This window comes from Salvia miltiorrhiza, chromosome 5 (genome assembly GCF_028751815.1).
Source record: "Salvia miltiorrhiza cultivar Shanhuang (shh) chromosome 5, IMPLAD_Smil_shh, whole genome shotgun sequence".
Taxonomy (NCBI): Eukaryota; Viridiplantae; Streptophyta; class Magnoliopsida; order Lamiales; family Lamiaceae; genus Salvia; species Salvia miltiorrhiza.
Genome location: NC_080391.1, coordinates 53,660,594 through 53,682,910, shown reverse-complemented (window position 1 = coordinate 53,682,910; position 22,317 = coordinate 53,660,594). Strand labels below are relative to the sequence as shown.

The 22,317-nt window shown below is 35.9% G+C and overlaps 1 protein-coding gene and 1 long non-coding RNA gene across 2 annotated transcripts; both read right to left on the bottom strand.

Moving 5' to 3' along the window:
- Nucleotides 1-2,765: 2,765 nt before the first annotated feature.
- Nucleotides 2,766-6,399, bottom strand: LOC131025054 (uncharacterized). The gene is made up of 2 exons (XR_009102074.1): nucleotides 6,273-6,399; nucleotides 2,766-3,235 (listed from the first exon to the last, which is right to left on the bottom strand). It is a non-coding gene; the product is annotated as an uncharacterized LOC131025054 (long non-coding RNA).
- Nucleotides 6,400-16,957: 10,558 nt separating this feature from the next.
- LOC131025053 (alpha-xylosidase 1-like) lies at nucleotides 16,958-21,977 on the bottom strand. Its single transcript, XM_057954647.1, has 3 exons — nucleotides 21,510-21,977; nucleotides 20,733-21,409; nucleotides 16,958-19,046 (listed from the first exon to the last, which is right to left on the bottom strand). Exons 1-3 carry the CDS (start codon nucleotides 21,713-21,715, stop codon nucleotides 17,164-17,166), a joined length of 2,766 nt encoding a protein of 921 aa, XP_057810630.1. The 5' UTR covers nucleotides 21,716-21,977; the 3' UTR covers nucleotides 16,958-17,163.
- Nucleotides 21,978-22,317: the final 340 nt, after the last annotated feature.

The following is a 22,317-nucleotide window of genomic DNA, read 5'->3' as shown; positions in this document are numbered from 1 at the left end:
GTGTACCATTTGGCTTCTTTGGAAAGGAAGGAAGGAATGTCGTTTCGAAGGCAAGGTTTGGGAGATCCAATCTCTGGTTCAGGAGATTAAGAGTAGACTATGGAGTTGGAATAAAGTTTTTAAAATTATTGAGTTGGATGTGAGTTTCTCAGCTTGGTGCTCGGGTGATTTGATATCTCTGTAGCTTGTTCTGTGTATCTCTTTGAACTTTGATACCTCTGGTACCCTTCTATTTAATTTCGAATTTTTCTAATTAAAAAAAATGTCAGAATTGGATAATATGGCAACTCAATAATATAAATTTACGACAATATTTCTTTCTATGTTTCGACAATATATCAGAGTTTTCTAAATCATAAAGATTTCGAGCGAAACATAAATTCTTATTTTCCAAATAGTGTAAGAACGAACCTAATTTAATTTGTATTTTCTTTATATGAAATTATGTTCTTATAAACTACCAATTATGTTATACATGGATTGGCAGTCATCAATATATACATTAATTTCGGATTACTTTAATTAGTAGAATTTAGTAATTCTATTTCACCTGACTTAAAATAGATTCAACAAATGCTGGTCACAATCAGCTCGATACACTAAACACAGTTAATAATAATCTTATTGCAGATACAATCAAGCTAATAATAGCACTAAAATCAATTTTTCTTTAGAGCATCGCTATATCGGTTAACGACGTAATTTGTATTTTTAGTATAAACGACGTAATTAGCTAGATTTATTCCCATGGGTTATAGGCTTCTAGCCTTTATAATATCAAATCTTATATACATAGTTGTTCGGGTACTACAAACTAAATTTGTTCAAGATTATTTGAGTCTATGAGATGAAGTTGCCCCATAATTGTCTCAGATTTATTTTGTCGCGCGCCAAGACTCATATGTCAAGAATAATCCTACATGGCATTATTTCGAAACTTTTTTTTTTTTTTTTATCAGAAAAAGAGATATTGGATTCATAAAAAGGTACCAGAAGTACCTAAGGCCAAATACAAGAGGAAAGCTCAAAATCGTTTGAGCTCCAGTCTACGAAACTCAAATCCACGTTTACAATTTCAAAAATTTTGCTCCAACTCCAAAGTCTTCCTTTGATTTCCGCAAACACTTGTGAAACTTCCCAGAACTTACCCTCAAATCTACAGTCGTTTCTCTTCATCCATAGTGTCCAGATAGTGCAAATCCAGAGTGCCTTGAGAAGTTTACTGCTCTTCTTCCCTTTTCCCAGATACATGAACTGCAAAAAATGTTGGGTGATGGAGTTTGGTCTTGCCGAGCTAATTCCCAGCCAACGATAAATAAGATCCCACAATTGCATCACTTTCGGGCAGCAAAGGAACATGTGGTTCACCGTTTCGATGCTAGATACACATCCGTTACACCATGTCTCCTCAGTTGGTATCATCACCTTCCTCTTAATCAAATTGTCGCAAGTTGCTAACCTGTTTTTCAAGCATCTCCATGATGTTACTCTTGCCTTGTGTGGAGCAGGCGCGTTCCAAAGCTTTGCGAAGCCTTCATTCGGTTCATTAGGGGCAGATGCTTCAGCCTTTCTAGCTGCAATGATGGAGTATGCTGACTTTGTTGAGAAAACTCCTTCCTTGGTTGCCTTCCAAGTCCATTTATCCGCTGTACCTGCAATTAGAATACAATCTGGAAGAGTGTTAAGGAAATTATCGATCGTCCCTCTCTCCCTCTCGAGCAACTCCCTCTTCCATTTAATCTCCCACTCCCATTTGTCATCCACCCTTTTCCCCGCCTCACAGATTGAGAGTTCTTTATTCTCACAAAGATGGAATAATCTAGGGTACTTAAACCTGAGAGGTTTCTCCCCCACCCACCAATCTAACCAGAACTTGGTTCCCCGACCATCACCCAAGCGCCGCTCAATTTTTTCCAGAAACCAATTCCCTGATCTCCTCCCCCCAAACCCGACAACCTTTGCCCACCAACCCCCTCCCTGCCCTCTTGTCCCCGTGCAACTCAGACCCTCTTCCCCCCATTCGACATCCCCATGGATTGACCTAACAACCCTTGCCCACAACTCGTCGCCTCCCTCAAGAAACCTCCACAACCATTTAACAATCAGAGCTTCATTAAACCACTCAAGATTCCTAAAATTCAAACCACCAACATTTTTATTGCGACAGAGATCGCTCCACTTAACCCACGAGATTGAAGACCCATTCTCACACCCACCCCAAAGAAATTTGCCAAACAAAGAATTGAGACATCTCACCACTGTTTTCGGTATAAAAGAAAAGTCGAGAGAAAATATATTAAAACCAAAAGAGTACAAGGAGTACTCAAGTTCGAACACAAAATACACAGAGCGGTGCAAACGAAAGACACCGACACAATCAAAGAGAAAAAACTAAGGAAAGCAAGAGCAAGGATCAAGGGTCCAGTCGTGCAAAGAGAAGCAAATTAAAGTCGCGATCATAACCAGCCTTAATCCGTTTCCATGTAAACAAGAGTATGTCCTCCACAGCCTCACCAACATCCGGGGATTCATTCTCGAAAATTCTCACATTCCTAACTTTTCAAACCTTCCAGCACACGCATTGTCAAATACAGTTATATCTAATCAACCGATCAAATAGCCTCTTACGGGACCGAATTTTGTTTTATCCTATCTAATATTGAACATTGTTGTCAGCTTCTATAATTTTAGTTTATTAAAAATAATTATGATGTTGAAAGTAGAGAGAAAAGTAGAATAGAAGAGAATAGCGTAGAGAGCGTAGAGAGAATAAATCTGTAGGAGCGTATTATTATGAGGACTAAATGCCTCTATTTATAGGAGATACAAAGCTAGGGTTAGGGTTTAGGGTTAAGTCATTTAATAGGGAAATATATATTTTATATATATTTACAACACTCCCCCTTAAATGACTAACCCTAAAAATATGCTGCCTCATTAAAACCTTGCTAGGAAAAATTTAATGGAACAAAAACCTAGTCTAAGGAAAAAGAGTACAGCAGCTCCCCCTGAAAATGATCATTGTATATCTTTGAGTCGATGCATGCCAATCTTGTGTACTAACTTTCTAAAAGTCGATGTTGGTAACGCCTTTGTGAATAAGTCCGTCATGTTATCGCTTGATCGAATCTTCATGTATCCTTTGAGTTGCATGCAATTTGACTCCAAAGAAACTCCTCATTTGATGTTAGAGTCTAGATGTTCATGCCTTGTTAAAAACCTCTCCGTAAAAACCCTATAGGAAAAATTCGGTAGAGGAAAAAAGTACAAGACGTATATTTACTCATATATTACACTAGTTGCCTCGTTAAAAACATTAACTAAGAAAACCTTGTCGGAAAAAACTTAGTAAGGGAAAAAGAGTACAACCATTTGGCCTTCAGGGCCATTGACCTTCAAAGTCTAATTTTCGAAACTATTTAAAAGATCCTGCTCCCCCTCAAGATAACAATCTTGAATGTGTTCAATATAGTTTTCGAAAATAAATTATCAACATCATCCACCAATTTTGAATTTCGATTTCTTTCATAACATAGACCAATTGTAATTTGCTTTGAATATAACCAATAACATGGGTAATATCATTTAAATTCTCCTTCTTGGAGAAACATTAAATCTTGCTAGCAAGTCAACTTCGAATTGTATATCATGCATGATAAAAATAGTGCTTCAATAGCACACAAGTAAGGAACTTCGGCTCCTAAGTAATTTCGTTATTTTCTTTTGGTCTAGGTGAATGAATGTGATATAATCATATTCATCAAAACCTTCTTCGGATAGGTCGATTAATTCATATAAAATACAGATCGATTAGTTTGAAATACTTTATCGAAAAGATGCTCGATCTACAAGTCGAGACAATACTTAGTTTTAACTAAGTTTTTCAAAACTCATCTTTAGACATGAGTTAACTTCCTCAAGTTTTGAATATTCACAAATGTTCTTTCTTCAGAAAGAATTCACTTAATCGATTATGGACTTTCACATATATGTCCATGTTTAATGACCTATATAACAATACAACCATAACGTCCATAAACTTGATATATTTATGTCAATGATTACTGCCATAAATGTTATATAAATAACGAAACATAATGCCATGTATAACATGAGAATATATTTGATTAATTTTGGGTTTCTCAAACCCTTGAGCTACTAATCTCGCTTAATTATTTTCATTTAGCGAGTTCAGCTCTGCCTCATTGATTATTTCTACATTTTTCAGTGCTTCTGGCACACTAATATAACTATTTTGGATCCAAATAATCTTTGAATTGAATTTGCAATTTGTTGAGGCAAAAGTGTTGTCGACAACTATGATTTTTCTATTACGATTCTCACGTATTCACAAAGTTCATGGCAACTTTAGTAAAACCAAATTTTCACCATTTTTCATAATATTTGGTCTAGTTGTTTCGTAATCCCAATATTACGATAATTTAGTGCACGTGCAAAATGTATTGGGATTATCGTCTTCATGACGATCCTCTTCATGAGGTTTCGGAATTATTTGAGTTCTTTATTTGAATTTGTAATCCGCGGATATTTTATCTTGGGCACCAATAGGTCGTTTACGCTTCTGGCGTCAATAAGCATTAAATCAATTTCGTCCTTCAGGGACTTCAATTATTTGTGGTGCAATATGACATATGTATAAGATTTCACTCATGTGGCAGTCAATAATAACTTGTTGAACTTCTAGTTCATTAATGCATGAATCTAACATAATTAATCCAACGAGAAATTTACGGCATTGTACAATTCATCATTCATATCTCCCCCTAATGCCGAAAAAAAAAAGTTTTAAGTTGGATAAATCAAAGCATCAACATATGAATTGATCCTCAATTATTGGCTATATATATGTATTTTTCACAAAGTATACATATAATTTTCATAGAGCTATGAGTGCATTTGAATGGTGATAAAAGAATTTAGTAGATGGGAAATCCTGTTCGGGAGGTATTTTAATCACGCACTAATTGTAATGTAGACAACCCAAATACTCAAGTCTTGAGTTATTTTTAAATCATTTGGGTGTATGAATTTGAAATTCATCTTGACATGATTATGTGATAAAAATAATAAACATGTATAATTATTCAATTCTCATAGAAAAATCAATGAAGCTCTTCCGGAGCCCATACAAAAATGTTATCAATTTTTAATTGTATAACTCATATTCTCAATAATAGTTCAAAAAACAATTGAATTGAGAAGATCAATTGCTCTTCAAGAGCTTGTAATATTTAAATTATGTTATATCACCTAAAATATAAATTGTTCTTCAAGAACATGTAATATTCTTCAGGAATATTAATTGTGCTACTTCGGGAGCATCAATATTAATTCAATATAAAGTAAAGCAATTTAATAATAAATTAAATACTAAATAATAAGGAAATATCAAAATAAAGCTTAAAATAAAAATTCAATCTCAATATTTTAATATGCTTCCGGAATATTAATTTTATCTCACATGTTCATCAGGAACACATTATATTTCATATTTAATATGAAGCTATATCTTGTGTTTTCATCAAAGACTTCAACGATTTATTTTTAATAATCTTCAAGATTATTAAGAATCATAAATTCATTCCACAATGATGAATTAAAAAAAAATAAAGCAATCCTTCAGGGATTGTATTAATAAATCAATTCAAATGTGTTCATCGGAAACACATTATATTTAAACTTAAGGAATATCGTTGTGTATCATCAAAAACTTCAACGATTTATCTTTTAATAATCTTCCGGATTATTAAGAATTGTAAATTTATGTTTCTTCAGGAAACAATATAATAATCAATTAATAAAATAAGTAAACAAGCAATTCGTCGAATCTTATTATTTATGCATAATAAAGATTAACATAATATCAGACAATCAATTGACGAATATATATCGTTACTGTAATCATATATCAAATTGGTTTAAACAAACCAAAATAAAAATTCAACAACACTAGCTTTATCGAAACTAAATAAGCACTACTCCTTAAATGATAATGGTCATTAGAGATCCGATTAAGCTATGAGCCACTATATGACTTGATAGTTAAAATTGTATAGCAATTTCAATATTCACGAGTAGATCTAAATCAATGTCAATAGCATTCCATAAGAAGGAATTGATTAAAACAAAAAAATCTTTACGAATTGTATTGATAAAAGATATTTCTTCGCTATACTGATTCGTCTTTCATCAATTTTTACAATTTCAAAGTAACAATTCAAATATCACACCTATAATCGAATAGAAAATACCTTGTCGGAAAGACACGATTCTTTCCTATGGCATACCTCCAATATTAACTCAATTGGTTAGAGACTCGTGCTGATAACGTGTTGAAAGTAGAGAGAAAAGTAGAATAGAAGAGAAGAGCGTAGAGAGAATAAATCTGTAGGAGCGTATTATTATGAGGACTAAATGCCTCTATTTATAGGAGATACAAAGCTAGGGTTAGGATTTAGGGTTGAGTCATTTAATAGGGAAATATATATTTTATATATATTTACAACATATGCCTAATTCCCCTAAAAAATAACTTCTAATTACCAAAATATATGTAATTTACAGTTACACACCGCAAGTTAAACAGTTAATACTTTTTTACAAACCATCAAATGACATGTTGAACTTTAAAAACAGTTTTTCTTGGTTTTTTCTTTTATAAAGAAATACAGTAACATTTTCTTTTTTCTTTTTTCTCTTCTGCGATTGGATACCAGCGTAAGTTTTTGCACATTATAAATTATCTAATACGTTTTTATTGAGGGAGTATATACTAATACTTAATACAAAATAAAAAGCCTGAAAAATGATTATGTTGAGAAATTTATGGCCGTTGGACCATTAATTGCAGGTTGTAGCTTTTAATTGCACACAGGCGTCTTTATCCGTACTTAGTTAATGCTCGTTTGTAAATTCAGCTCTCATGTGTAATGTGTGTGGCGATGATTGAGAGAAAATGAGTATCTTTGAGTAAAAATTCTTAAAGTTAGATATAAGGTTTTATTTTGTGGATACCAAAGTAGTCTTGCTAGGAAAAAAAAAATGTTTGTTTGATGGCATGATTTGGTTTATTTAGTTGATGATGGGAATGAGGGTGATATCTTGTTTATTAATCTTTCTTTTGTGTTAGGAAATGATAATTATGTTAGATTTTAAGAGGATGCGTGGTTTAATGAGAATGCTTGTCTCAAAGATAAATTTTCTTAAAAATCTTGATTAGTTAAAGATATGGGGGTTGTTATTGATGAGAATACTAACGGGCTGTTCGAGTTTCTAGACTTTTGGAACTGTATTTGTTGGTTTAGTGTTTCGACTAATAAAGCTGATTCCTTGAGGTGGAAATGCTTTACGGCAATTCGTTCAATGTACGACACTCTCACCTATGCTGACCCGTTTGCTGCTCCAGCTTCACTTTTGCTAAGGGTGTTGTGGAAGTCAATTCCAGTTAGGTGTCTGCTTTCTGCTGGAAACTTCTCCAAGATAGGATTTCTACTAAAGAAAATTTGATTAAACGAAACATCTTATTCGGTGTTGAATCCTCATCGTGCGTCCTATGCTCGGGAAGCCCAAAACTGCCCCACACTTGATGCTTGATTGCCCCTTTGCGTCTCAAGTATGATCTCTGGTAAAGTTGTGGCTAAGTTGTTCTCTAATTATCTATTCAAATTTATGCAATTATTTCGGATACTTTCTCATGAATGGCCAAAGAATGGTGGAAAAAAAGGTATAAACTTAATTTGGTAATGCACGGTAAGGAAAATATGAAAAGCGAGAAGCTCGCTTATTTTTAAGGATATTAATCCAGATATTGTTAAGATTATGGAAGGTGCGAAGACTAATTCTTGAAAATGGCTATGTGCAAACTATCCTAATTCTTTTTGCTATTCATTATCAAATTGATGTTTTAGCTCAAGAGAATGTATACCGCCTAATTTATAATTTTATCCCACTTTTCTTTCTAAGGGTTGAGTACCCCTTGTATTCATCATTTATAAATCTTTCTATCTTAACTTTAAAAAAAAGTATATATTTTTTAATCTTAAATATTGATTAAGAATTCTTTTTAGGGTTGTAAGATCATCCATACTATCACATGAAATTTGCGACGGAGTATTATATATCATGCTTAATGCTCGTTTGTAAATTAGATTTTCAAATACAAAATATATATTACTCTCTCCGTCCCAATTATCTTAAGATAAATTTTTTGGGTATAATATTTAAAAAAATTAATATTTTGTGTGTAAAGTGTGATAGGTGAAAAAATTAAAAGGTAAATATAGGGGAAAAAATTGTCATATAAGAAATCAAAATAGTTGGGACGGCTCAAAAATGAATATAAATTAAGATAGGTGGGACAGAAAGAATATGTCATAAAATTATCTATTATATTGGTAATTAATTAAATAACAATCAAATTAGAATAAATTATATATCAAATATCTAAATAAAATGTAATTCACACTTCGCTAGTAAAACTTAAACAATGTGACTTTGGTATCTCACTTTTATCTCTTGGATAGGGCTCGTTTGGTTTTCAGTAAAGAATTATGTAGGATAATTTGTAATTAGGATATTTAGCGTGGATAATGACAGATTATTAATATTGAGTTGGTGCTTGCTATCATGACTAAATACAGAATATCCTGGTTTAAGTTATTCCTATGGGGAGGTGATATTATTAATCCTAAGAAATCTGGATTAATAATACTGGGTCGTGGAATTAAATCGGGTCATCCGCATTATTACTAAATAATAGAGTACCAAATACTAGACTGATCTGTACTAAATAGTTAATGCTAAACCTTGATTTTAAACTGGGCACAAAAGCGCCATCAATTTTAAAATAATAAAAATTTGATTTTGTAAAGTACACTTTCAGCAGACAAAACACGCGTAAGTATAATTTAAAAATAAGTACATGTAATTTCATCATGCCAACTATTCCATTTCATCATATGCTGTTAAATCACGTATATTATTAGATGAAAAGAGGGCTAAAAATGTTATTATTATTATTATTATTATTATTATTATTATTATTATTATTATTATTATTATTATTATTATTATTATTATTTAATCATTAAATAAATAAATTTAAAGATCATATTAATGATGAACTCGAACCTAAAATCTTTCATCTAAGACATTAATTACACAATTGCTAATTCAACACACAAACGCATATTCCATTTATTACATTGCCTTGAGTTTGTTTGATTACATAAATTATTACTTCCTCCGTACCAATTCAATAGGCCACAAGGTTTGGACACAAATATTAGTTTATAATAAAATAGAAAATATAAAATATTTTTTTTGAAGATATATATATTTGTCAAAAAAGTAGGAGGGAGAAATAAAGAAGAGATAATTATGTGTGAGGTACAATAACATTTGTTGTAAATAGAGACAGACGCACATTAATCAGTACGGGGGCACGTGCCCTCACAATTTTTTTTATTGAATATATATAATGATGAATTCAAAATCAACACCTAACTATAAAATGATAAACGACTCGAGGATTTACGTGATTCGATCATTAGATCTACATCCAGGGGTGAGTTTTTGGTATTTCATTATATTCTTGGAGAGTGTTTACATTTACAACTTGAGAATTGAAAGAATCACTAACTTGTCTAATTTGTCTAACTTAACTTATGAGTAAAAAATGAATGACCCCTATTTATATGCTATTAAGTGAGTTTCGTCCATTTCACCTCTAAGGCCCATTTATCTAAATAATCAGGCCTAAGCCCTTATTACATGAGTCTTGAGCTTGAAGCCGAGTCGTTGAGCTGCCAAGATAATTCCTGATTGATAAGATTAGCCCTGTCAAGTCAGTGCTGCACAAAATATTTGAAATGATAATATTAATGTCAATAATAATAATAATATAAAAGAAATATTTAAGCCATATTAATTGCACAACATTGATGCAGAGTTTACTCCTCATTAGCTACTCCCCCCTGGTAAACAATAAATGAGTGTTTCTGACGAATTTCTTGTTGCTTTGTGACCTTTGATTGTCAGCCATGATATTTTAACTCCTCACTCGCTTAAAACGAGATGCCTTCACTTGGCAACATAGTAAATTCAAAATACTCCAGCCCTGCAACCTTGTAACTTGTCAAAGATAAAAAATCTCAATTTTGTAAAAACTATAAAGACAAAATATTCCAGCACTGCACATTGTCAATGATAACAATTTTTTATTTTAGTTTAGAGTCGTCGCTGAGAAGCGATTTAAAGTAACGTCACCGTTGGATGATTTAGAGACGGACTTGCCATTGGGCAATCCAAAAAACTCTCACCTTTGGGTGAGGCAGAATCGGACTTACCATTGGGCAATCCATTAGGCGACCCTACTTTTGAATCAACTCTATCTAGATTAATCGTGTCAACTCTATCGTGATTCAAGTATATGAATTTTTCATATTTTTGTTCCTCTTTAGGAGAGGTGAAATCAACTCTTGCAATTGGGCATTTTTTTTAAAAAATTAATTCCTCTTTAGAGGAGGTGGAATCAACTCTTGCCATTGGACATTTTTCCAAGATTTCCTTTCAACTTTTCCTCTTTAGGGGAGGTAGAGATGAATTCTTGCCGTTGGACATTCTTTTCAAAATTTCCTTCCAACTTTTTCTCTTTAGGGGAGGTAGAGATGAATTATTGTCATTGAGCATTCTCTTAATATTTTTATTCATCTTTGGATGAGGTGAAGCTAACTCTATCGTTAGACATATTTTGGGTGTACACATTACTCTCCCAGCTGGTAACATATGAAGAAATTGAATGAACATGTTATGAACATAGTTGAATTCCCAAAAATCATGCATCCATTTTATTTTTTAGCACATACGCGGAAGTTGTGCAGCTTCGTATCAAAGTAAATTCATGTTTCAAATCTAAGCACATATGCAGAAGTTGTGCAGCTTCGTATACTAGTTCATTTTATATTAACATGTTATCGTAATAGCATTTCCCACAGACGGCGCCAGCTGATGAATTCAAAATTAACACCTAACTATAAAGCGATAAATGACTCAAGGATTTACGTGGTTCGATCATTAGATCTATATCCACGGGTGAGTTTTGAGAGTTTTCCACTATACTTTTTGTGTTTACAATTTACATGGTGATAAATGAATTGAAAAGTCCCCTAAATTAATAATAAAATGTCCTATTTATAGCCATGAGAGTAAAACTAGAGCACTTGGGCCCATTTGACCCCTAGGCCCATTAATTTAAATAATTGGGCCTAAGCCCTTATTACATGAGTCTTGAGCTTGGAGCTGAATCGTTGAGCTGCCAAGATAATCCCCGATTGATAAGGTCAGCCCTGCACAAAATATTTGAAATAATAATAATAATTGTGTTAATAATAATAATATAGAAGAAAGATTTCAGCCATGTTAATTGCACAAGATTGATGCAGACTTTACTCCTCATCATATATTCATATAATAAATAAGCAAATTTTTAATTAAAGTTTCGATTCCCAATAAATATATATATGTTTGAAATGGTATTTTCTACAATGAATATTATAAAAAAATCGTCTACGCGATTGGAATATGAATGAATGATAGTTTGATTGTATACATTGAGGGAAAAAATTTATAGTCAATCATGCAAACTCGTAGATTTTTTAACGTATTTTATATTTATAATATGCTTATATTTTGTGCCCCACTATAAAAAATTTCTGCATCCATCTCTGGTTGTAAATAATGAATTATGTGGGAATGTTTGTTATATATTGACTTTTCATTTTAGGAAGTGAATGGTCTAATGAAATGAGACGTTCAAATAAGGAAACATAGCCTATTGAATTGGGATAGAGGAAACATATTTTAATATATACTTCCTCTGACCACTAAAAATTTGTTGTCTACATAAAAAATTATCATTTCCATTTATATTAATAAGGTTCATACATCTCTATTCACATTTAAAATGACATCTTTATTTCACTAATAATTTTTCTGACGTTTTATAAAATTCGTGCTATTTAAAATATGGCAAATATTCAGTGGATGGATTCAAGTCTTTTAAAAGGGTAGATTGAGGAAAAATGATATTTATAGACTTACTATTAAATTAAAGAGGCAGAAAAATTAGAGAAAATGGTGAAGGCCATCTGGCCATGGAAATATAACATCATAAGATACAATGTGAGTACCAGTCAAGAAAATCGAATGAAATAGCGTTAACTCAAATCATAATTAATTTTTTTTATAATAAATTAATAATTGATTTACATTTTCTTTAAGTATCGAAATTAAAAGTTGGAATCAGCATAGAGAGAAAATGAAGGTTGATTATTAAAATTATTTTTAGAGGTAATTGGAAAAGCAGGTAAAAGTGTAGCGGTAATACAATCCTTTGACAGACTCGCACACTGACACACGCGGCACGCCACATGCATGTATGTGATATTTTCAAAATGCGTGTCTATGTGTGTGTGAGAGAGAGAGAGAGAGTAGGGGAATGGGAGTGGCAGGAGTGAGAGAGGTGTGGGACCCGGTTGGGTTGCTTGGTGTTCCCGCCAAGGCGGCGAGGGCCCACCGCCACCCCCGTTTTCCCGCCAAAATCATGGGTGGCGGCCAAAGTATCCATGGCACGTGTCCTACCTATTTGACACTTGTCGCCTAATGATGCGTCCTGACTCGCCGTCGGCTGCAGCTGTATTATTATTATTAGCAAAGCCCCATTTCTTCATTTGTGAAATTCGTAGGGGAAAAAAATCCCCAAAAAGTAGTTTATTCCATCCATAAAAACATTAATAATTTTCATCTTTCGTTCCTCCCATATCTCATTTTTAATAATAATTCTTTTAATAAATATTACAATCAATCAATGTAAAACCCTTTCTCTACTTGCATTATATTTTAAAGAATTTCTTAAAATTCATATTGTTTCATAGTAAGCATTTTTTAATTGGACGAAGAGTATATATATATACGTTAATATATACTCATATCGTTCCAAAATAAAAAAGCAATTTTTTTGGTTTCATAAAAAAAATACCACTTTCATTTTGATATATGATGCACACTTTCTCTTTTTAATCATATATACCACTCATTTCGATATTTTCTCAAAATAATCGATTCAACTATAATCATTTATTTCAATAGATACATTATCTATCCATGTTTTCCTAAATTTGTATCATTTCATATATAATACTCTCTCACATGATGTAGGGAGTACATAGTAAATGCATAATGATACGGTATTTACATAATTTACTCATTACTTTGAAGTAATTAGTCTAAATTAGCATGCAGATTAGGATCTGAGTGTATAAGAGATTTTGTGTTAGAAAGATAGCACCAAATGTTAGTGTATTAAGTAGAGGATCAAGACGACTTCCCTAGCCTCCCACTAAACATGATTAAATTGATGACATAATTAATGATGTTAAAGGAGCTTTAATGACGCTCAATAGTGTAACTATACTCTGCTTAATGCGATTGCATATGTAATTTTCTTCACATCCACTTCAAAAATCACCTTCACAAGTCCTTATGATTTCTGTAACTTCGCATACTTTTCCATAATTCAGCTAAAATAGACTATAAATTCTAAAATAGACTATAAATTGTTTTTGACGTGCAATGAGACCTCAAAAAAAAAAAATTTTAAAAAAAATGAAAAGTATGTCCAACTATCGTGTAGGTTTATGTGTAGCCGTGGGTTTGTGACTATTTGCTCACATGATAAAAGTATAAGAAAACAATAATTATATTCCACAAACCAATATTTGAATATTCCTCGTGGAAGTGTATATCAATAATTGTAAAGGTGGAAAAACGGAAAAGAAAAATGGAATTTCGATTACAAATTCAAATTAATATTCTCTTCTTTTATTAATTGGTAATTTTGGTCACTGCAAGTTGCATATCATATGAATGTTAGTATTGTATCTGCACAGAACCGATCACCTACCCACCGTGGGCATGCATAACGTGCCCACCATGATGTGACAATTGTAATTATAGTAAAATAATTTTAATTAGAGTAAGATTTAAAACTTATCTTTCCTAATTAAAATTGTCACATCAATGGTGGACACGTTATGCTTGCCCACAGTGGGTAGGTGATCGGTTATGTGTATCTGCATTTTTCGAGAATTTCAAATGAAAGTGACGTGTGGTGAAAAGATATTGACGTGTGTGATTCTATTCTTAATGTGTGATTCGGATACAAAATCATAAAAGCGTTAATTATACTTTTATATGATGCGATATTATACTATTATATGATGCGATATTTGGATAGAATTTTAAAAAATATTCAATCTTTAAATATTCAGATGAAAAATACAGATATTATAAAAAAAATCTGAACTAGGACAATTTTTTTCGAAATCGATAATATGAGTTGGACGGTCAGATTTCTATGTGGACATACGACCATACTTTGTGTAATTATTTATAGATAAATTTTTTTGAAGAAAAACATTTATTATAGATAAAATAACACTTTATTTCCTGATTTGGGACCGAATTGCAAAAATAATCTAACCTTTAAAGAGACATCAATTGTGATATAAAAATGATATGTTCATTCAATTTCTATAACCTTTTCATTTTTAAATCCATCCCACTCTATTCCCACATAATCTAATTTCTACATGTATTAATCTCCAAAATTTGTTGTTTCGACGTCTGCAGACTGCAGGAAACCTATAATTACTGCATACCATAAAAAGTGATAAACCGAGCAGATTTGTTTTTCCTAGACTTTTCTCTCTTTGTATTAACAAAAATGCGTCGATAGAAGAGTCTGGGAAATGGGTTGAGGGGAGATGGGTGTGGAATTTTCAGCAGAGAAGGGAGTTGTTTGATAGGGAGTAGGGGTGTAAGTGAGTCGAGCTAGCTCGCGAGCTACTCGGGATCGACTCGAAAATTACTCGAAATCGATTTGGTATAAGTCGAGTCGAGCTCGAGCTCGAGCTACTCGACTAGGTATCGAGCCCGAGTTCGAGTTTCACCATACTCGACTCGTTAGGCTCGCGAGCCTAATCGAGCTTTCAAACAAATTACGATTTTATCCCTATATTATAGCTTAATTACTAATATAACTCATAATATATACATTTGTTGAAGCATGTATGAGACGAGCTTAAACGAGCTCGAGCTCACCGAGCCTAAACGAGCTCGAGTTCGATTAAGATTCAATAATCGAGTCGAACCGAGTCGAGCTCGAGCTCATCGAATATGCAATCGAGTCGAGCTCGAGCTCAAAAATCTCAAACTCGAGCGAGTCGAGCTCGAGCTTGATACATATAGACCGAGCTCGAGCTCGAGTATGTCAATACTCGACTCGACTCGGCTCATTTACACCCCTAATAGGGAGTTAGGGATGACTAATGCCTTACTTGAGTTCATCTATGTTTGTACCCCAAATGCAGGAAAGATGAACGTGTGGAGGTGGAAGAAGACCAAGAGTTGTCAACCAAATCAGTGTATGAAGTGTTGATGCAGAATAGAAATGTAACGGCCCCAGTTCCACACTCAAATGCGATGATGGCAAAGGTTTGGAGTGCACCGACCCCACACAAGGTGAGAGTGATAGCATGGCGATGTCTGAAAAATCGGCTGACGACATGCGACAATCTTGTAAAGAGGAGAGTACAGTTGACAGACGCTGAGGTTTGGTGTAATGCTTGTGTCGGGAATGTTGAGACGGCAAATCACCTTTTTCTTTTATTCCCGAAAGCTCAACAGGTATGGGATGCAATAGAGTCGTGGATGGAGATCAGAACAGCGAGACCGAAGGAATTGATGCAACATTTCAGTATGTTCATAAGCAGTGGAAGAGGTAGAGAGAGTGAAAAGGCCCTCAAAGCGTTATGGATGTGCACGATTTGGCTTTTGTGGAAACAAAGGAATGAAAGCAGATTTGAAGAACAAGTCTGGGAGGTGCAAAGGGCGGTATCAGAGATTAAAGGTCGTTTGTGGAGTTGGAGTAAGATTTTTAGGTTTACTAAGTCGGATGTAAGTTTCTCTTGCTGGTGCTCTAGCAATTTTTTGCTCTCTTCATGTTTGACTTTTAGGTACTTCTCGTACCTTTTGATTTTATGTCATTTCCCTTTTCTGATAAAAAAAAAGTTCAACTTTTAGGAATATTAAAGGTTTATATTAGTCTATGAATACACAATTTTGTTTTTCACTTTCCCAAATTTAATATGATTTTTATTTTTTGCCCACAAACATATGAATTTAACGTTTTTTTTCTTCTGATTTTTAATATCGACAATGAAAAACTCTAATTTGTTGTTGATGTGAAGACCGGAATACCATGTCATTCACTCTCCAATCAAAATAATGAATACAACTACTTTATTCAAGTGCATATTTCATTGTCCACGTCATGTATTTCGGCTTGTACGTCAACAATAAATAGAGCTTTTTTTTTTGTCGGTGTCAAAAATAAGAAAAAACATTAACTTCATATGTTTATGAATAGAAAATAAAAATCATGTTAAATTTTAAAAAATAAAATCAATTTATGTAGTTACGTGCTAATAACCCAATATTATAATAGACGGTTGGGCAATTTTTAAAAGGGCATCTTATTCTTATTGAAAATGTAAAAGATAGGACTTTTCGTCCATCACTGAATTGTCGTCATTACTAAATGCCACTTATTTCGATCACGGATTTCACATCTTCTGCAATTTCAAAAAACAAAAAACAAAAAACAAAAAACAAATGGATAGTTCCACTTCTTATTTCTTCAAAAAAAAAAGTTCCACTTCTTATTTAACTGAATGCCAGCTTTATTGAGAAAAATCCTATTTGCACAGGCAGCAGCAATCCCTTTCCGCATGAAATTGCAATGTTGGTGCGTACACATCATGCAATTAATATACTTCCAATTAATTACATAGTCTAATTTTATTCACCAAAATACACATTTGCAAAAGGCAACTCTCATTCGATTCGAGAAAATAAAATGCAGTGTGTTGAAGCGTTTGAATGGAATGGGATGTACAAAGAGTTCCACCATCATCTCCTTCCCATTCACAACCTCGATTCACCACTCAATAATTAAAGACAAATTGTTGGTTAATTAATGAACTAATTGCATAATAAGCAAATCAATAAGAAGAATAAATCCCCTCAGCCTTTGATTCCCATCTTCCACGACATAGCAAACTTCTTCCCCACCGGCAACTCCAGCCCTCTGATCTCCACCATCACATGCTTCCTCTTCCCCTCCTCCCCCACCACCCCCACCGGCAACCTATGCTCCTCCGTGCTAACCTCAACGGCCGAGGCATCCGTCACCGCTCTTCCATCAACCTCAACCTCCACGGAGCCAGCCGCACTCCCCTCCAACCCAAGCACAGCCACCTTCCCCACAATCCAACCCTTCTCCACCGCGAACTCGCCTTCCTCCACCTTGGACCACACCTTCACCGCACCATTGCTGACCTTCGCATACAGCTCCACGTAGGTGGAGGACCCCGCCGCCACCTTCATCCCCGGCAGCTCATCATCGTCGAGGAAGAGCCTCCCCTCGCAGTTCCCCTCCTTCGCCCCGAGCGGGAAGGCGACCACGAGCGTGAAAGGCGTGGCCCTCGCCTCCTTGGATATCAACCCGCCCTGCTGCATGGGGATTATGGCGTTCTCATACAAATGCACGTTGATCGCGTGCAGCGGCGCGTCCAGCAACACGGGGCGCGCCTCCTTCGTCACGATCACCTTTGCAAGATCGAACATGTCGTACCAACTCCCGGGAGGGAACACGGCCTTGACCGTCGTCTTGTTCGGTTCAAGAACCGGGGACACCATCACATTGCTCCCGAGGAGGAATTGGGTGCTGAGATCGTATAGTTTGGCCTCATTTGGGAAGGTGAAGAACAGGGGACGGGCGATGGGCGCGCCCGTCGTGTGAGCCTCGTAGCTGAGCGTGTAGAGATAAGGCAGAAGCTTGTACCTCATGCCTAGGGCGTTTCTTGCAGACTCTGCAACTGACTCCCACTGGTAAAGCTCCTGTCTTGGAGAGTAGAAGTTTGCATGATCTCTTGAAAAGGGGTAGAATGCCCCGAGCTCGATCCAGCGATTGCAGAGCTCCTCTGTTGGAGCAGGGTAGAATCCACAGATGTCTGATCCCACCATTGGCACTCCAAATATGCCAAAGTTGAGCATTGTGGAGATTGAATACCTCAAATCCTCCCATGTCCCCTTGTTATCCCCTGTCCAATGCGCGGCGTAATGGCCTGACCCGACGAAGGTGGAGCGGGTGAGGATGAAGGGGCGCTTCCCCTGCAGCCCCTGCAGGGCCTTGTGGGTGGCGATGGACTGCGAGAAGCCATACAAACTGTGTGCATCATACTCGAGCACTCCATTGTAGTGATAAGCACTGGTTGCTATGGTCTTGTAGCCTATGGGCGCTTGTATGCCCGAAGCGTTGATCTTGTAGGGCGGGTCGTCCCACCTCGTGCTGGTGACGTTCTTGCAGTCGAGACAGCACTCCCATCCCGGCCCGGTCCCGTTGGGGCAAATCCTGCCCTGCGGGATCGTGCAGAGGCCGTTGCAGAAGTTGGAGACCTCGTTCATGTCTATCCAGAGGCCGTCCACGGGGACGAGCTCGTGGAAGCGGCGGACTTCGTCGCCCCACCATTGGACGGTTTTGGGGTTGAGGAAGTCGGGGAAGTTGACAGCTCCGGGCCAAACCTGGGCGAGGAAGGGGCGGCCGTGGTACTTGATGAAGACGTCGTTGGCGAGGGCGCGCTGGTAGACGCCGTAGGTGGCGTTGACACCGATGCCGGGGTCGATGATGACAATGTACTTCATGCCTAGGGCGTGGATCTTGTCGAGGAATGCTAGCAGCTTGGGACGAGGGTAGTTGTGAGGGTTGAGAGTGAAGTCCTTGTGGCCGTCCATGTGATCGTCGTCGTTCCATATCACGTCCAGTGGGATCTTCGCCTTCTTGTAGCTCTCCACCACGTCTTCAACTACTGATAAGTTGTGGTATCCCCATCGGCATTGATGGAAACCTGCACAGATATTCATCCCTTTAGTAACATGGATGATTGAAAATAATCAAGCTTCTCAATTCTCATTTGCCGCCTTATCCCACATTCTATGTCCCACTATTAATTTAACTACTTTAATAATTATTGAAAATGATGAAAAAATAATAGTGGAAGATAAATGGGACACCAAAATTGGGTTAGAAGAGTCAAATTGTTTGGCCCAGCCCATTCCCATGGGGCCATGGAATCTAAGCGGGCTCCATGTTACCACAACTTAAAGACTTAATTTTTCGGTCTGGTCAGCCCAGCCCGAACTAATTGGACCATTTTACATTTTGGGTTAGGTCGGGCTGGCCCATTGAAGGAAATCTATGGTCCACTTGGAAAATGGGATGTGCAGGATAAGGCTTTTGCCAAGATTACGTAAAGCTACCCACCTTTTGTTTAATGAGATTCCCTATGTAGTGGTGATATTATTGATAGAGAAATAATAAGAGATTGGATATCATTTGTAGAAAATGGGAGATGGTACAATACAACACCTTTTCTAGTGTTGAATGATGAAAGTAGAGAAACAACACGAGATGCATGCTTTTGTGTGGGCCTTGAGATTTTTGGGAGAGTCATGGTCATGGACAAAAGATCTTTGCTGAGAAAGTATATATTGGAATAGTACAATAAATGATTCTCTCACATGGGTATAAGTGTTTTAGTTAGAAACTCTCAACTTTGGAATGCTAACTTGTCCGGAAGAAAATTAGTACATTCAAGAAATTTTTATCTAGAAAACGATGCAGGGAAGTTATGTAAAAATCAGGCAAAATGATAATTAACATAAAACAGATAGAAGCTTACGAAAATAGCTGCAGATATAGAAACAGGGGAAAAAACAAATCTTGGAAGCATCAAGATAGTGTATGTGAACGATTACGTGTGTAAAAATGACTTGCAAGAAAAAGGTGTCGTGACATGTTGAAGGAAAGATATAGTTCCACGTACTTATAATTGTATAATATCTTAATATCTTGTAATGATTAGATATGGGCAAGATTATTCAATAAAGTGCTTCTGCACTCATCACTATCATAAAATATTTAGCTTAATCATCCTTACACAATGATTTGTTTTCTTAAAAAAATATATCTTCCTATCATTCTCCTCATTAAAATTGTCACAGTCAAAATGTGGTCCTAACTGCAACTGGTCATGTTTAGCTAAGGAATTTAATGTTCGTTCATATATGGCGTTCATGCCTAACGTCCTACTATCAATGGGCATTAGAGAGAGAAAGTTTGATCATAAATTTCTAGTGCTATCATAATCTAGAGTAGATGAAGCAACCCTTTTTTAAACATAAATAAAATCTTTCTTATCATAATCAACTTTAAAGAATTCTATCTAAAAAGTTTATCCAGCTCAATTCATATTCATATATTCTAATCATAAAATCAGCAAACTACCAAAAAAACAACATTCATTACTTTACTACAAATTCTACTATTTCATCCAACACATTACATATGACTTAATTAAAGACGCCATAAATGAAGACCAATCACAAACTGTTAATAATATCGGAATAAACACACACACATCATTATCCCAACAAGACAAACAGGATTGTAAACAGAGACACAAACAGGGGAAAATAAAAATAAAAATAAAAATAAAAATAAAAAATATAATTCAAAATAGAAAAAAACTCACCGAAAGCCCAGTATGGCATTGGCGCGGGGCGACCAACAAACGCCGTGTACTGATCGACGACGGCCAGCGGCGTGGGGCCGGAGAAGAAGTAAAGGTCGAAAACACCCCCAATAACCTTATACGTCAAGGAATCACCCCTGTAGAAGACATCCATTCCGTTACTGTTCAACAGCAGAACCGCGTGAGCGCTCGCTTCTCCGCCAACATTCCTCAGGTCCATGTACACCGGGTGCGAGCCGTACAAATCCGCGTTCAGATTAATCGCTGAGATATCGGTCGTGTACAGAGTGTACGGATCGTTGGGGTAGAGCTTAATCCCGTGGGGCTGCGTGTTCTCCCCCAAACCATACAGCGCGGCGTTTTTCGGCAATTTTGTCGAGATTTCGAGATACTGGTCTTTGAACACCAAATCGCTGTACGGATCGGATGCTTCCGCGCGGGAGTCGAAGAGAATCTCGCCGTTGGATCTCCGTTTCACGGAGAAGGTGAAAGGATCCTCGGTGTAGGCGAAGATAAGCTCCGCCCCGACGTATTCTGATGGCGAGAGCGCGTCGTAACGGCCGAGAGCCTGTTTTAACGGCGGAGGCTTCTCCCGCGGCAGCAGATTGTACGGAACCTCCCATCTCTGCTTCTCCGCGTCGGTGATGTGGACTCTCAAACGGCTACCGGTTTCGTGCCTGCGAATTCGAAAATTAATTACTTAGGTTACAATGTAGGAAAATAAAAAAAAAATCCGCCATTGATGGAGGAAGGCGAGTACCAATTATAAACCCTTACTTGACGGAGAGCTGCAGGCGGGGAATATCGGCGCCGTAGATGTTGTTCCTCTGCTTGAGCTGCAGGAGGCCGACGAGGCCGCCATTGGAGGACTCCTGGATGGAAATCAAGCGGTAGCCATTACCGATTTTTTCCGGAACAGCAGCAGAAGCTAAAATGAAGAGTGACAGCAACAATGGTGGAATTGCAGAGGAAGAGAGCGACATTGTGTGAAGTGATTATGGAGGGAAGTGTTGAGGGTTTATATAGAGTGAGAATGGCACAAATGCATAGGCATGGATTGCTCATGTGATGGCTGTGGATGAGGTTGGCGTGATTTGAGAAGAAACTCCTTTAGCGTTACATGTGACTTGTGATTTTTTTTTTTTAATTTTTTTGTTTTGTTTTATCAGAGCATTTCTTTGCTGGGGATTTTTTGGTTTAATCATATGGTATGATTGATTGCAGTATTTATTTATATGATTTAATTGATTAAGGAAGGCATGAAATATTGTCTTTTGTAGATATTGGTGCATTCATTGGCGTGACCTGCTGCTTCCAATCAACGCAGTGACTGACTCTGTGTGTGTGGTATGGGGTTAAAATTTATAATCAAGGTACCACATATATATATGGTAGCTAGGACATATACGGCAAAACAAATCCTAGGTATATTATTATTATTATTATTATTATTATTATTATTATTATTATTATTATTATTATTATTATATCCTAGGTATATGGCCATAGAGAACAAGCAGCGAAAAAACAAGGCAAAAATCAGGGACGAATCGAGAAATCTATACTATATTAAAAGAGCAGTTTT

What these genes read in the sequence shown, in the direction of transcription:
- LOC131025053 (XM_057954647.1), bottom strand. Translation starts at nt 21,715, where the DNA reads ATGTCGCTCTCTTCCTCTGCAATTCCACCATTGTTGCTGTCACTCTTC. An exon ending in CGCCTGCAGCTCTCCGTCAA is followed by an intron (nt 21,410 to 21,509) that starts GTAAGGGTTTAT and finishes TCGAATTCGCAG; the next exon opens with GCACGAAACCGGTAGCCGTT. An exon ending in AATGCCATACTGGGCTTTCG is followed by an intron (nt 19,047 to 20,732) that starts GTGAGTTTTTTT and finishes ATATCTGTGCAG; the next exon opens with GTTTCCATCAATGCCGATGG.